This window comes from Amblyraja radiata, chromosome 10 (assembly GCF_010909765.2).
Source record: "Amblyraja radiata isolate CabotCenter1 chromosome 10, sAmbRad1.1.pri, whole genome shotgun sequence".
In the NCBI taxonomy this organism is placed as follows: Eukaryota; Metazoa; Chordata; class Chondrichthyes; order Rajiformes; family Rajidae; genus Amblyraja; species Amblyraja radiata.
In genome coordinates, this window is record NC_045965.1 from 11,056,986 (window position 1) to 11,070,678 (window position 13,693).

The 13,693-nt window shown below is 47.8% G+C and overlaps 1 protein-coding gene across 1 annotated transcript; it reads right to left on the bottom strand.

Annotated features, from left to right (window-relative positions):
- Positions 1-549: 549 nt before the first annotated feature.
- Positions 550-8,417, bottom strand: LOC116977510 (regulator of G-protein signaling 21-like). The gene is made up of 5 exons (XM_033028008.1): positions 8,238-8,417; positions 6,337-6,432; positions 3,515-3,576; positions 2,636-2,802; positions 550-1,238 (listed from the first exon to the last, which is right to left on the bottom strand). Exons 1-5 carry the CDS (start codon positions 8,348-8,350, stop codon positions 981-983), a joined length of 696 nt encoding a protein of 231 aa, XP_032883899.1. The 5' UTR covers positions 8,351-8,417; the 3' UTR covers positions 550-980.
- Positions 8,418-13,693: the final 5,276 nt, after the last annotated feature.

Consider the following 13,693-nt stretch of genomic DNA (forward strand, 5'->3'; position numbering starts at 1 on the left):
TATGTTTCTATATCCAGTATTTTAGCTCTCAAAATGCCAACTCCAGCACCACACGACCACAAGCAACAGCAATTCTCTGCCGGAAACCAAACAGCTAGCTCGAGCGAATCTCATCATTAGTAAAGGGCCTGTCCCACTTTCACGACCTTTTTTACTCGTGGACATTTTTCATCAGGCTAGAAAAACGCCCCGACCTACTTGATGCTACGAGTACCTATGACTAGCATCACGGCCTGCCATGACCCACCTACGACTTCATAGGACCTCGTGCCGACCATGCTGCGAGTATGAGTCAAGGGCAAACTCGGCAGAGGTCGTGAATTAGGTCGTGAAGGTGGGACAGGCCCTTTACACACTGAAAATCAGTCAGATTTAGAGACCGTTTAAAATACAACTGGAGGAAACCAATCCAGTGAATAAAGGTAACAAATATTTAAAATAATTTTCCATTTATTGAGGAATAATGACTTCTTTGGACCTTCATTTCATACTGTTCTTAATAAGACAGACACGCACACACACACGTACACACACACACACACACGTACGCGCACACACACGTACGCGCGCACACACGTACGCACACACACACACGTACGCGCACACACACACGTACGCGCACACACAATATTAAATATCTTAATACATCAAAACCAGAATAATTTACACAGATTTACAAATAAGTAGGTTCTCAAAACCTTCATTAAATTAACAGTGCATTTTTAAAAAAAGAAATAAAATACGATTCGTTCAACGTTTTTGAATGGATCCAATACCAAAGTGATTAGCATTGTAGGCAACAACGTGACCAGATTTATGGAAGATGGACGCAAAGTGCTGGAGTAACTCAGCGGGGCAGGCAGCATCTCTGGAGAGAAGGAACGGGTGACGTTTTGGGTCGAGACCCTTCTTCAGAGATTTGTGGATCTGGAATGTCTGGCGGACTGACAACATCTCTTTGAAGACTAGATTGTGTCCACCTATAGCCAGAATGTGAAGTCAGACTGGGCTTGTAAGACACCGATGGATGTAAAGGAATGTGATCTCCGTCTGGGGCCACAGTTGTGGGCCTCGCTCTCCAGGAGCAGATCTCGGTAGAGCTTCGACTTGAGGAACCTGGGATAGGAGTCCTTCTCCATTAATGTGTGCACCTTCTTCTGTGCCAAGTCAAAGCAAGACAGGGTCGGCCTCACTATGTTCTTTTTCGTCACCTCTTTGGTATGGAAATCAAGGTTCACCTTGTTATAAAAAGAGTAATGGCAACAGTTAGATATTGTTTGCAGCAAAAAGCACTGCATTAAAATTAACTCCAACTACATCAAGTATACTCGACATTGGACATTCGGCACGGTGGCGCAGTGGTAGAGTTGCTGCCTTAAGGGCCTGTCCCACCTGGCCTTCATTTGCGCGTCACGCAGATGGCGTGCAAAGATTTTGTACATCACAAAATCCTGCGACGCCGCGCGCCATTGCCTATGTCATCGCGCACCATGCGCGCATCACGTGCGTGTCACATCGCGCGCGTCGTGCATCGTGACGCGTAAATGATGACGGCCAAGTGGGACAGGCCCTTTACATGCGCTTGCAGCGCCGGTGACCCGGGTTCGATCCCGACCACAGGCGCTTGTCGGTACGGAGTTTGTATTTTCTCCGAGATCTTCGGTTTCCTCCCACACTCCAAAGATGTATGGTATGTGGGTTATGTGTAAGAAAGAACTGCAGATGCTGGTTTAAATCGAAGGTAGACACAAAATACTGGAGAGGCAGCATCTCTGGAGAGAAGGAATGGGCGACGTTTCGGGTCGAGACCCTTCTTTAGACTAGTATATATAGGTTAAATGGCTTGGTGTAAGTGTTAATTGTAACTAGTGTGTGTAGGATAGTGTTAATGAGTGCGGGGATCGCTGGTCGGTGCCGACACGGTGGGCCGAAGGGCCTGATTTCGCCCTGTATCTCTCAACTTTAAAAAATATATAATTGTACCAAGGTACAAAGGGAGTGGTCCTAACCTGCCATCTACCTCATTGGAGACTTTTGGACTATTTACAATCAGACTTTGTCTTGCACTAAATGTTATTCCCTATATCCTGTATCTGTACACTGTGGACTGGTTGATTGTATCAGCAACAGTTTTCCTGTTGGCTGGTTAGCACGCAACAAAAAAGCTTTTCACTGAACCTCGCTACAGGTGACTGTAAACTAAACTAAACTAAACTCGTTTTTGTGCTTGCATTAAAACACATTGTTCAACTTTTATCAAATATGACACTCATATGTTAACCTCAGCCTCCCAACAAAGTCTTCAACCCCATTTACCCCAAACAGAATGATTTACACAAGTCATAGAATAATACAGCGCAGGACCACCCGGAGAAAACCCACACGCTCACAGGGAGAACATGCAAACTCCACACAGACAGCACCTGAAGTCAAGAAAGAACCTGGGTCTTGATTGGAAAGAGTGTCCGGGCTTCTGGGGGGGGGAGGCAGGAGAATGGGGTTGGGAAGGAAAGATAGGCCAGTCATGAATGAATGGCGGGTTAGACTGAATGGGCCGAATGGCCTCTCTGCTCCTATGACTTATGAACTCTACTGCTGCCGCCCTGTGACCTGTTGAAATAAAATATGGGCTTACCTCTTTGGGAGCATCTGTGCTGATGAAATCAGAGTAGATTTTCTTCGCTTTAGAGGAGAGCTTTGAGAGTGACTTGGTTTTGCGGTAGTTCTCGCATGCTAACCAGAAGTCAATGTTCTCCTCACTGTGTTCGGACTGAAGGAAAGCTCGAAAGAGGGTCAGGCCAGCTTGAGGAGAGAGCATAAAGTGCCGTAAGTATCAATGCAGCTCGATTAACCACACCGGCTAGTTCTCGTCATTTAAATTACAACTTCATCAACAAAAATGGGCGGCACAGTGGCGCGGCAGGTAGAGCCGCTGCCTCACAGCACCAGAGACCCAGGTTCCATCCTGAAATCGGGTGGTGTCTCTGTGTGGAGTTTGCACGTTCTCCCTGTGAACGCGTGGGTTTCTTCCGGTTTTTCTCCTACATCCCAAAGACGTGTGGGTTTGTAGGTTAATCGGCCCTCTGTAAATTGCCCCTTAGTGTGTAGGGAGTGGATGAGAAAGTGGGATGACATAGCACTAGTGTGAACGGGTCGTCATGGACTAAGTGGGCCGAAGGGCCTGTTTCCATGCTGTATCTTTCAATGAACTAATCAGATGGGGCAGGGTAGGGGCTCCGGGTGGTCTACTACTGCTTTATTTTCTTACGCCCCATATATTCAATGGAGATAGACACAAAATGCTGGAGTAACTCAGCAGGTCAGGCAGCATCTCTGGAGCGAAGGAATGGGTGACGTTATAGGTGACGGAATAGTAGTCTGAGGAGGGTTTCGACCTGAAACGTCACCTATTCCTTTTCTCCAGAGATGCTGCCTGACCCGCTGAGTTACTCCAGCACATAGTGTCGTTTGACCACATTTGATGCAATATTCAGCAATGCGCTGTGATACTTACATTTATGAACTAAAAGTTTATTCAGACATTCACCCCACTTCGAATGTTCATCGAGACACGTGCTGAAGAAGAAGGGAAAATAATTTCAATTCAACCTGTACAAATTTAAAATTTAAATTTCTTTATTTATATAGCACATTTTTAGTCAACTTGCATTGACCCCAAAGTGCTTCACATAATTACATCCACACACACAGGCAAAGGTGGGTGAAGTGTCTTGCCCAAGGACACAACGACAGTATGCACTCCAAGCGGGATTCGAACCAGCTACCTTCCGGTTGCCAGCCGAACACTTAGCCCATTGTGCCATCTGTCGTACAAGACATTGGTGAGGCCACATTTAGAGTATTGTGTTCAGTTCTGGTCACCACATCATAGGAATTATCATCAAAGACCCACACCATCCTGGCCACACACTCATCTCCCCGCTACCTTCAGGTAGAAAGTACAGGAGCCTGAAGACTGCAACAACCAGATTCAGGAATAGCTACTTCCCCACAGCCATCAGCCTATTAAACCTGGCTCAGACAAAACTCTGATTATTAATAACCCATTATCTGTTATTTGCACTTTATCAGTTTATTTATTCATGTGTGTATATAGTTATATTATGGTATATGGACACACTTATCTGTTTTGTAGTATATGCCTACTATGTTCTGTGTGCTGAAGCAAAGCAAGAATTTCATTGTCCTATACAGGGACACATGACAATAAACTCACTTGAACTTGGAAAGATGTTGTCAAGCTGGAAAGAGTGCAGAGAAGATTTACGAGGGTGTTGCAGGGCTCGAGGGCCTGTGGGATTGAGTAGGCTGGGTCTCTATTCCTTGGAGCGCAGGAGGATGAGGGGTGATCTTATAGAGGTGTACAAAATCATGAGAGGAATAGATCGCGTAGACGCACAGAGTCTCTTGCCCAGAGTAGGCGAATCAAGAACCTGAGGACATGGGTTTAAGGTGAGGGGGGAAGATTTAATTGGGAACCTTTTTTTTTTAACACAAAGGGTGGTGGGTGCATGGAACAAACTGCCAGAGAAGGTAGATGAGGCAGGTACTATAGCAATGGTGAAGAAACATTTAGACAGGTACACGGATAGGACAGGTTTCGAGGGATATGGGGCAAACGCAGGCAGTTGGGAATAGTGAGGATGGTACATGTTGGTCGGTGTGGGCAAGTTGTGCTGAAGGGCCTTTTCCCCAACTGTGTGTCAGGGGTTATGGGGAGAAGGCAGGAGAATGGTGTTGAGAGGGAAAGATAGATGGCAGAGTAGACTTGATGGGCTAAATGGCCTAATTCTGCTCCTAAAACTCATGAATTTATGACTCCATAAACAAACTAGTCAGTTGATTTTTTTTTGCATTTAACAAGATAAAACCAATTGATGTGAGTGCTAGCTCAAACAAAAGCAGTTGTTTGCAGCTTGTGGTTCAGCGAGTTTGTTGATGTGAATGCAAAGTTTCCTGTGAGGTTGTGTGCTGCAGAAAGATCTGAGCTCTCCTGCATTCCCTCAGCAACCACAACAACTCCTTGCCCGAGAGCAACCTGAAACCACCGTCAGACTCGCTTGCAAAAGCGGAGGCTGAGCCCTGCTGCTCACAGCATGGACCTCGCAAACTAGCACGCTCACCTTAAACCCACAAACCAAGAAAGGGCTCTGGCCAGCATGTGAGACCAAGCCAAAGCTCTGTGAATTTGGAAACAGGCAAGCAAAGTTCACAAACTCCTGCATCTCTCTCTCTCTCTCTCTCCCTCCTCGATATTTCATTCCGAAACACCGTGGAAAGCATTTTATCGGCATGCATCACGGCACGGTTTGGGAACAGCTCCATCCAACAGCGCAAGAAATTGTGGACGCAGCCCAGACCATCTGGCAAAACAACACCCCTCCATCGACTCTATCTACACTTCACGCTGCCTCTGTAAGGCCAGCAGCATAATTAAGGACCAGTCTCATCTCAGTCACTCCCTCTTCTCCCCTTCCCATCAGGCAAGAGGTACGGAATTTTGAAAACGCACACCTCCAGATTCAGGGACAGTTTCTTCCCAGCTGTTATCAGGCAACTGAACCATCCTATCACCAACTAGAGAGCGGTCCTGAGCTACTATCTACCTCATTGAAGACCCTCGGACAATCTTTAATTGTTCTCTATTGGACTTCATCTTGCACTAAACGATATCCCCTTTATCATGTAGCTGTACACTGTGGACGGCTCGATTGTAATCACGTTCCACTGACTGGTTAACATGCAACTCATGTTTTTCACTGTACCTCTGTACACACGACAATAATAAACTAAACTATACCACACTCTGTAGTAAAAACTTGCCCCGCACATCTCCTTTAAACCTGCTCTCTTTGACTTTAAATCTATGCCCTCTAGTCCTTGACATTTTCACCCTGGGAGAAAGGTTCTGACTGTGTGACTTATCCATGCCTCTAGTCATTTTATAAACGTCTATCAGGCCTCCCCTCAATCTCTGAAGCTCCAGGGAAAACAATCCAAGTTTGCCCAACCGCTTCTTTTGGATAAACCCTCAAATCCAGGCGTCACTCCGGTAAACGTCTGCCCCCCCCCCCCAACCTACGTGTAAAGGGGCAACCATTTCTGAACCAGCAGGATTTTAATTTTAAGCCTGTCGTAAATAAATCCTGCCAGGGGGAGAAATCTTAAAAGCAGCTAAGATTCAGGAGAACGTTATCCAATTCCTTACAAACACAATTGTTTAACAACGTTCAATGATATTTGTGCCAATATTAATGATATGCGGTTCGGCCAGCAGTGACAGGCACATATATCTCGGATTTTGGCAAAACTCACTAGGTTTTTTCAGGCTTGCGGAACAAAGGCACCAGGATTTCACCGGAGTCGGCCTTGTGCAGCAGTAGGCTTAATCGATGCCGCTTGTCTTTGTGCCTGCAACATACAACATTAGAACATCTTGTTAAGCAACAGCCTGGAAATAATGAGGGTGCGTGTTTCTCTGTATGTGTGTGTGTGTCTGTGTGTTTCTCTGTATGTGTGTCTGTGTGTGTGTCTGTATTTGTCTGTGCTTGTGTGTGTGTGTCTGTATTTGTGTGTGTGTGTTTCTCTGTATGTGTGTGGCTGTATATGTGTCTGTGTGTGTGTGTATGTGTGTGTGTGTGTGTGTGTGTGTGTGTGTGTGTGTGTGTGTGTGTGTGTGTGTGTGTGTGTGTGTGTGTGTGTGCTTCCTCTCTCCCCACAACCCCACCTCCAAGAAAAGTATGCAGGTTAACAATACATTGACAGTTTGTTACTTACAGACTCATATGGTATTCGAGATCAACTATATTTTAACATGAATTCAACTATTGTTTTAACTCCTATAAGGAAACTGGCAGATTGGTAGCAAGTCTGGGTTCAGCTTCGACCTTCGTCCCGTTTCCCTTCCCACAGGAGAGATGGGGGGGGGGGGGGATATAAAATTGGAGAATTCCACACCAATATGGATGCTTGTAAGTTATCCAAGTGGAATATGAGGTGCAATTCCTCCTTGTTATATCCTGCCCTATTCTTTCCGCGCATAAATCTAAAGCAAGCACCAATGGACAGATAATAAAAAGATTAACACTACTTGCACCTAACTGGCCACTTAGAGTAGAACCAAGGAACTGTAAATTGCTGGATAAACTCAGCAGGTCGGACAGCATCTCTGGAGAACATGGATAGGTGACGTTTTGGGTGGGGACCCTTCTGTGCTGTGTGACTAAATGACTCTAAAATCTGTATCCAGCTGGTTTTTGGACAGACGAGAATATTCTCAAAGATAGACACCTGGTTGACAAATAAAGGTGCAGAATGCTGGAGTAACTCAGCGGGGCAAGCAGCATCTCTGCAGAACATGGATAGGAGACGTTTCGGGTCAGGAATTTTCTTCAGACAGAGGATGACCTCTTTAAGGTAAGTATACCTTGAGAGATTGGTTGAAGAAGTCTGAATAAGGGTCCCGACCTGAAACCTCACCTATCCATGTTCTCCAGTGATGCGCTGAGATACTCCAGCACTTTGTGACTCTCATTACAAGTATACAAATCAACTGAACTCACACTTCGGTTTACAGCAGTATTAATTGTTAGCCTTATAACCAATATCACAAAATGTTTAATGGAAATTTTCATTTTCTAAATATTAATTATTTAAAAAGACACCAAAACTACTTTAAGAAATGTCATAAAATGTGCCCAAAAGTTGCACAGGTGTAGAACACAACTGCCAAAATAGCATTTACCATGGCAAAAAAATATTAATATCATAACGTAATTCCAAAAATGACCAGATATACGTGGAACTGGTTTAGTGTGCGTGTATGCTAAGTTGCACTTTAAATATAGTCACAAAGTGCTGGAGTAACTCAGCGGGTCATGCAGCCTCTCTGGAGAACATAGGCATGTTAGCCTGCCTGACCCGCTGAGTTACTCCAGCTTTTTGTGTCTACCTTAGATATGTGACATTTCGGGTCGGGATCCTTCTTGAGACTGAAGGTCTGAATCTGAAGGTCTGAAGTCTACTCTTCAGACTGAAGAAGGGTCTCGACCCGAATCGTCACCCACTCCTTCTCTCCAGAGATGCTTGCCTGTCCCAGCTGAGTGACTCCAGCATTTTGTGTCTATCTTTGGGCCATCAATGGTATTGAATTCCCGTCAGAAGTATCTCCAGCGAGCACAATATTCTCTGGCAAACCCCTCCCTCTGGGACCTTACCTGTTATTATTTTCCATTGTCCCTTCTTGCTTCTGGGGCTTGGTGATCTGATAAGGTTCCTCCTTGGGGGCTGACAGGTTTAGCTGTGGGAACAGGTAGAGCACGGTTTGCATCGCCCGGCTGGGACTTTGAGTCGGGCTGGCAACAAATGCACAATGGTCCCCACTGCTGCCGGGGGCAGGTTTAAGAAGAGCCGGCTCCTGCTGTAAGAACCAGTGCAAGCTAATTGGCCGTGGGGATCATATACCCTCCCACACGCTTGCATTGTGGCTTCAGCAGCGCTACGTTGAATCGCTGCTAATTTACTGTTTACTGCCAACCGCAGACTGCATTTAGCTGCTCAGCCTTTGACGTCAACAGTTAAAAATACGCCACAGATCCAGTTGAGACGCGAACTGCTTCTTGATAAAGATCTGCCTAAGCAAAAGCAACCGTTGTCTTTGGAGATCCGACGCCTCCTCGTTGCATCGAGGACTTGCAAGAGTCTGGTCAACCAAGGGGCTCCACGTAAGGGGGTCTGGCTGTCCCGTGCCTTTGTTGACCTGCTGATGGGTCAATGGTTTCAGCTGCATATCTTGCAGTCCCCAGGTGTAGGAGAACCAGACAGGAAGCAGACATTTAGTGGGAGAGATATTTGTGGTTCTTGTCAATGTCCCAATGAGATTCAGATAGCTGGTTCCTGCCGTGGTTACATCCATGCCATGAAATGCCACATGCGAATGCTGTGGCATTTTCAACTGTGCTTTATTTTTACACATTTCACTTCATCCTTGCAAAGTTTTAGGACACTGATGATACTTGTACAGTTACACGTTGAGGACAAGGTCCATATCAGCATGAGCTCATTTACTGAAGTGCATGCAAGAAGGTCTTGAAATAGACCCCAGTATAGACCCTAAGGCATAAGAGCAGAATTAGGCCAATCAGACCATCAAGTCTACTCTGCCATTCAATCGTGGCTGATCTATTTTCCCTCTCAACCCCACTCTCTTCACTTCTCCTTGTAAACTGAAACATATAAGATTGTTAAGGGCTTGGACACGCTAGAGGCAGGAAAAGTGTTCCCGATGTTGGGGGAGTCCAGAACCAGGGGCCACAGTTTAAGAATAAGGAGTAAGCCATTTAGAACGGAGACAAGGAAACACTTTTTCGCACAGAGAGTGGTGAGTCTGTGGAATTCTATGCCTCAGGCAGGTCGTCTGGATGCTTTCAAGAAAGAGCTAGATATGGCTCTTAAAAATAGCAGAGTCAGGGGATATGGGGAGAAGGCAGGAACGGGGTACTGATTGGGGATGGTCAGCCATGATCACATTGAATGGCCGTGCTGGCTCGAAGGGCCGAATGGCCTACTCCTGCACCTATTGTCTGTTGTCTATTGTCTATTGTCTATTAACCTAATCAAGAATCATTCCTCACTAAAAATATCCATTGATGGCCTCCACCACTACCTGTGGCAATGAATTCCGCAAATTCACCACCCTCTGGCAAAATAAATTCCTCTCATCTCCTTTCTGAAGGTACATCCTAAGTTAAGGACCCTCTACCACTGGACACTGAGCAGCGGGAGGCATGGGCATGACGGGCCGAAGGGCCTGCTTTCAAGAGTCAAGAGAGTCAAGAGTGTTTTATTGTCATATGTCCCAGATAGGACAATGAAATTCTAACTTACTGCAGCACCACAGAATATGCACACATAGTACATAACGGAAGAAAAAAAGTTCAATAGACAATAGGTGCAGGAGTAGGCCATTCGGCCCTTCGAGCCAGCACCGCCATTCAATGTGATCATTGCTGATCATCCCTAATCGGTACCCTGTTCCAGCCTTCTCCCCATATCCCCTGACTCCGCTATCTTTAAGAGCCCTATCTAGCTCTCTCTTGAAAGTATCCAGAGAACCGGCCTCCACTGCCCTCTGAGGAAGAGAATTCCACACTCACAACTCTCTGTGAGATAAAGTGTTTTCCCGTCTCTGTTCTAAATGGCTGTGTGTATATATACACATGACCACATACTCAACAAATATAGTGCAATAATAATATTAGTCTGTTGTAGTTCAGAGATTATTTGTTGTTGTGTTTAATAGCCTGATGGCTGAAGGGAAGAAGCTGTTCCTGAACCTGGACATTACAGTTTTCAGGCTCCTGTACCTTCTTCCCGATGGCAATGGTGAAATGGTGAAATGGCCAGGATGGTGTGGGTCTTTGATGATGTTGGCTGCCTTTTTGAGGCAGCAACTTCGATAGGATCCCTTTATGCGATGCTATGACTTTCAGACCATTTTGAACCAATGGATCAACTAAGGGCAGACCAGGAACTTGGGAAGTTAGTGTTAGCAAGATGAGGCTGGAGGAGGTCTGAGGATAGATGACCCAAAGGAACGAGGTGAGTCTAGATATGTTAGATTGTAATTTGGTGACATTAGCAGAGTGGGGACCGACACTGTGGCACAACAGGTAGAGCTGCTGCGTCACAACACCAGAGACCCGGGTTCGATCCTGACCTTGGGTGCTGACCTGTGGAGTTTGCTCGTTATCCCTGTAACAGCGTAGGTTTCCTCCGGGTGCTCCACTTTTCTCCCACATCCCAAAGACGTACAGGTTTGTCGGTTAATTGGCCCTCTGTAAATTGTCCCCAGTGTGTAGGGTGGATGAGAAAGTGGGGTAACATAGAACTGGTGTGAATGGGTGATCGATGGGCAGCGTGGACTTGGTGGGCCGAAGGGCCTTTTGTCATGCTGTATCTCTAAACCAGGGTTCGACAACCTTGTTCTGAATAGGGGCCGGGACACATGTCTGTGAACGGATGGCGGGCCACATCTATCACGTGTACACATGGATCCCGCCCCCACCCTGCCCCGGATGGCAGGCATCAAATCACGTGTTCACAAAGGGTAGACAAAAATGCTGGAGAAACTCAGCGGGTGAGGCAGCCTCATGCAATCCTTGCATCTCACCCGCTGAGTTTCTCCAGCATTTTTGTCTACCTTCGATTTTTCCAGCATCTGCAGTTCTTTCTTGAACGTGTTCACAGAAGGTGTGCGGCCGTGCCGGCGGCTTTGCGCAGGATGCGGTACAGCCAGAGCTCGGCCGCGCTCGGTGGGCCGGATGATTACGGGGGATAAAATCGGGTTACGGGCCGCATTCGGCCCGGGGGCCGTAGTTAGCCGACCCCTGCTCTAAACTGTCTCTAAACTAAACTAAACCAGAGTTTTGCGAGTTTCACCAAAAGTCTTGTAGTCGTAGGGTCATAGAATGACACAGCATGGAAACAGGTCCTTCAACCCAACTTGCCCACACTGACCAACATGCCCCATCTGCACTAGTCCCACCTGCCTGCGTTTGGCCCTTATCCTGTAAACCTGTCCTATCCATGTATCTGCCCCAATGTTTTTTAACCTTTTTATTTCTAGTTTAGTTTTACTTTACAGATACAGTGTGGAAACGGCTCACGGAGTCCGCGCCGACCTGCGATCACCACATATATTAACACTATCCCACACACTAGCGACAATTTTACCAAAACCAATTAACCTACAAATCTGTACATCTTTGGGGGTGTGGGATGAAACCAGAGCACCCGGAGAAAACCCACGCGGTCACAGGGGGAACGTACAAACTCCGTACAGACGGCACCTGCAGTCAGTCTTTGGCGCAATATGGTAGCAACTCTACCGCTGTGCCACCAAATCTCGTTCCATACACCCACCACCTTTTGTGTTGAAAAGCTGCCCCTCAGGTTACCATTAAATCTATCCCCCCTCACCTTGCAGTGTGTGTGATTTATGCATCCGATGCAAGATTGATAGCACAGGGTTAGCTGTGCTTGAGCAGGCCTTTGCTTTGTATAATGGATACAAAATGCTGGAGTAACTCAGGCAGCTTCTCTGGAGAGAAGGAATGGGTGACGTTTCAGGTCGAGACCCTTCTTCAGATTCTTTTCTCCAGAGATGCTGCCTGTCCCGCTGAGTTACTCCAGCATTTTGTGTCTATCTTCGATGTAAACCAGCATCTTCCTACTCATTTGCTTTGTGTAGCTGGCTTCACCACATTGTGATGCAGATATTTCAGGCATCGGCCAACTCCTACACATATTAATGACAACACGCACCCTCGCTCAGAACCAAGGATGTGGTCTGCCACCGGTATAAGAGAAGATTATCACGTTGATTAAGTGGTCAAGTGCCACAGTGTACTTGGTAGCAGAACAAATAACAGCTGCCCAACAGTGCAACGAAAACCTCTTTAAAATGTGTATCAAATTATCACGCCACATCAACTCTGCTGACTGTGAAACTGCCCACTCATTGTATTAGCAAACTCTCCACAAACTGCAAGATATGTTAAAATCTAGGTAACCTTCGTAGCATACAAGAGAATTGAAATCAAATGCTGACAGTTCTGGGAAAAATGAACAGGTCTGTCAGCACTTGACTGGCAACTAAACTGAACCAACAGGTCAGCATTGTTGTAATAACGCTGGCAGCTTGTCTCTGTTACAATCACATACTATCTCCCTCCAAACCCACCACGGACCTGAGTGGCGGCGCGGCTCTGGCTGCAGCTGCTCACCGGCAGTCCCGTTTGTTTGTGTTTTTTGTGTTGTTTATTTTGTTTTGGTTAGTCTAGTTTTTGGTTCTTAGTTTGTGTTTTGGGGGGGTGGGGGGTTGAAACGGGGTTTGCAGTCTCTCCCTGCGGGGGAATGCGACTTTTTTGTCGTATTCCCCTTCTCTGCCTCCGTCTGTGCTGAGGCCTAATGGAGCTGATGATCTCGAGGCTCCGGAGGCAGAGCCCGTCAGGACTCGCCCTGAGCTCGCTCCCGTGAGGGTGGTCCGGCTCAGGGCTGGAACAGTGCTCCCGTGAGAGGTTGTGGCGCTCTCGTGAGGGCGGCCAGCCCAAGGGTGGAACGAGGCTCCCGTCGGAGCGGCCGAGCTCGGGGAGGTGCGGCGCTCGCAGCCCGAGGGAGGTTCGGCGCCCATGTCGGGGCGGCCTGGCCCGAGGGAGAAGCGACGCCCAAGTCGGGGCGGCCCTGCCCGGGAAAGAAGCGACGCCCATGTCGGGGGCGGCCCAGCCCGAGGGAGGTACGGCGCCCATGTCGGGGCGGCCCAGCCCGAGGGAGGTACGGCGCCCATGTCGGGGCGGCCCAGCCCGAGGGAGGTACGGCGCCCATGTCGGGGCGGCCCGGCCAGAGGGAGAAGCGACGCCCAAGTCGGGGCAGCCCGGCCAGAGGGAGAAGCGACGCCCAAGTCGGGACGGCCCGGCCCGGGGAAGAAGCGACGCCCATGTCGGGGCGGCCCAGCCCGAGGGAGGTACGGCGCCCATGTCGGGTCGGCCCAGCCCGAGGCTGAAGACGGCACGGCAGGGTGGCTGGGACGGTGTTCTGGCGGTGGTGGCCTGAGTCCGTGGTTCGGCCGTGGGCCAGCGGCTGCGTCTGCAGGACTGGTGGGCGGCAGCTTCGA

Excerpts from the sequence above, each read along its gene's own strand:
- LOC116977510 (XM_033028008.1), bottom strand. The coding sequence starts at position 8,350 with ATGCAAACCGTGCTCTACCTGTTCCCACAGCTAAACCTGTCAGCCCCC. Across the intron at positions 3,577-6,336 it reads CGCAAGCCTGAAAAAACCTA|CACGTGTCTCGATGAACATT; the intron begins GTGAGTTTTGCC and ends CTTCTTCTTCAG. Across the intron at positions 1,239-2,635 it reads GCACAGATGCTCCCAAAGAG|GTGAACCTTGATTTCCATAC; the intron begins GTAAGCCCATAT and ends TTTTATAACAAG.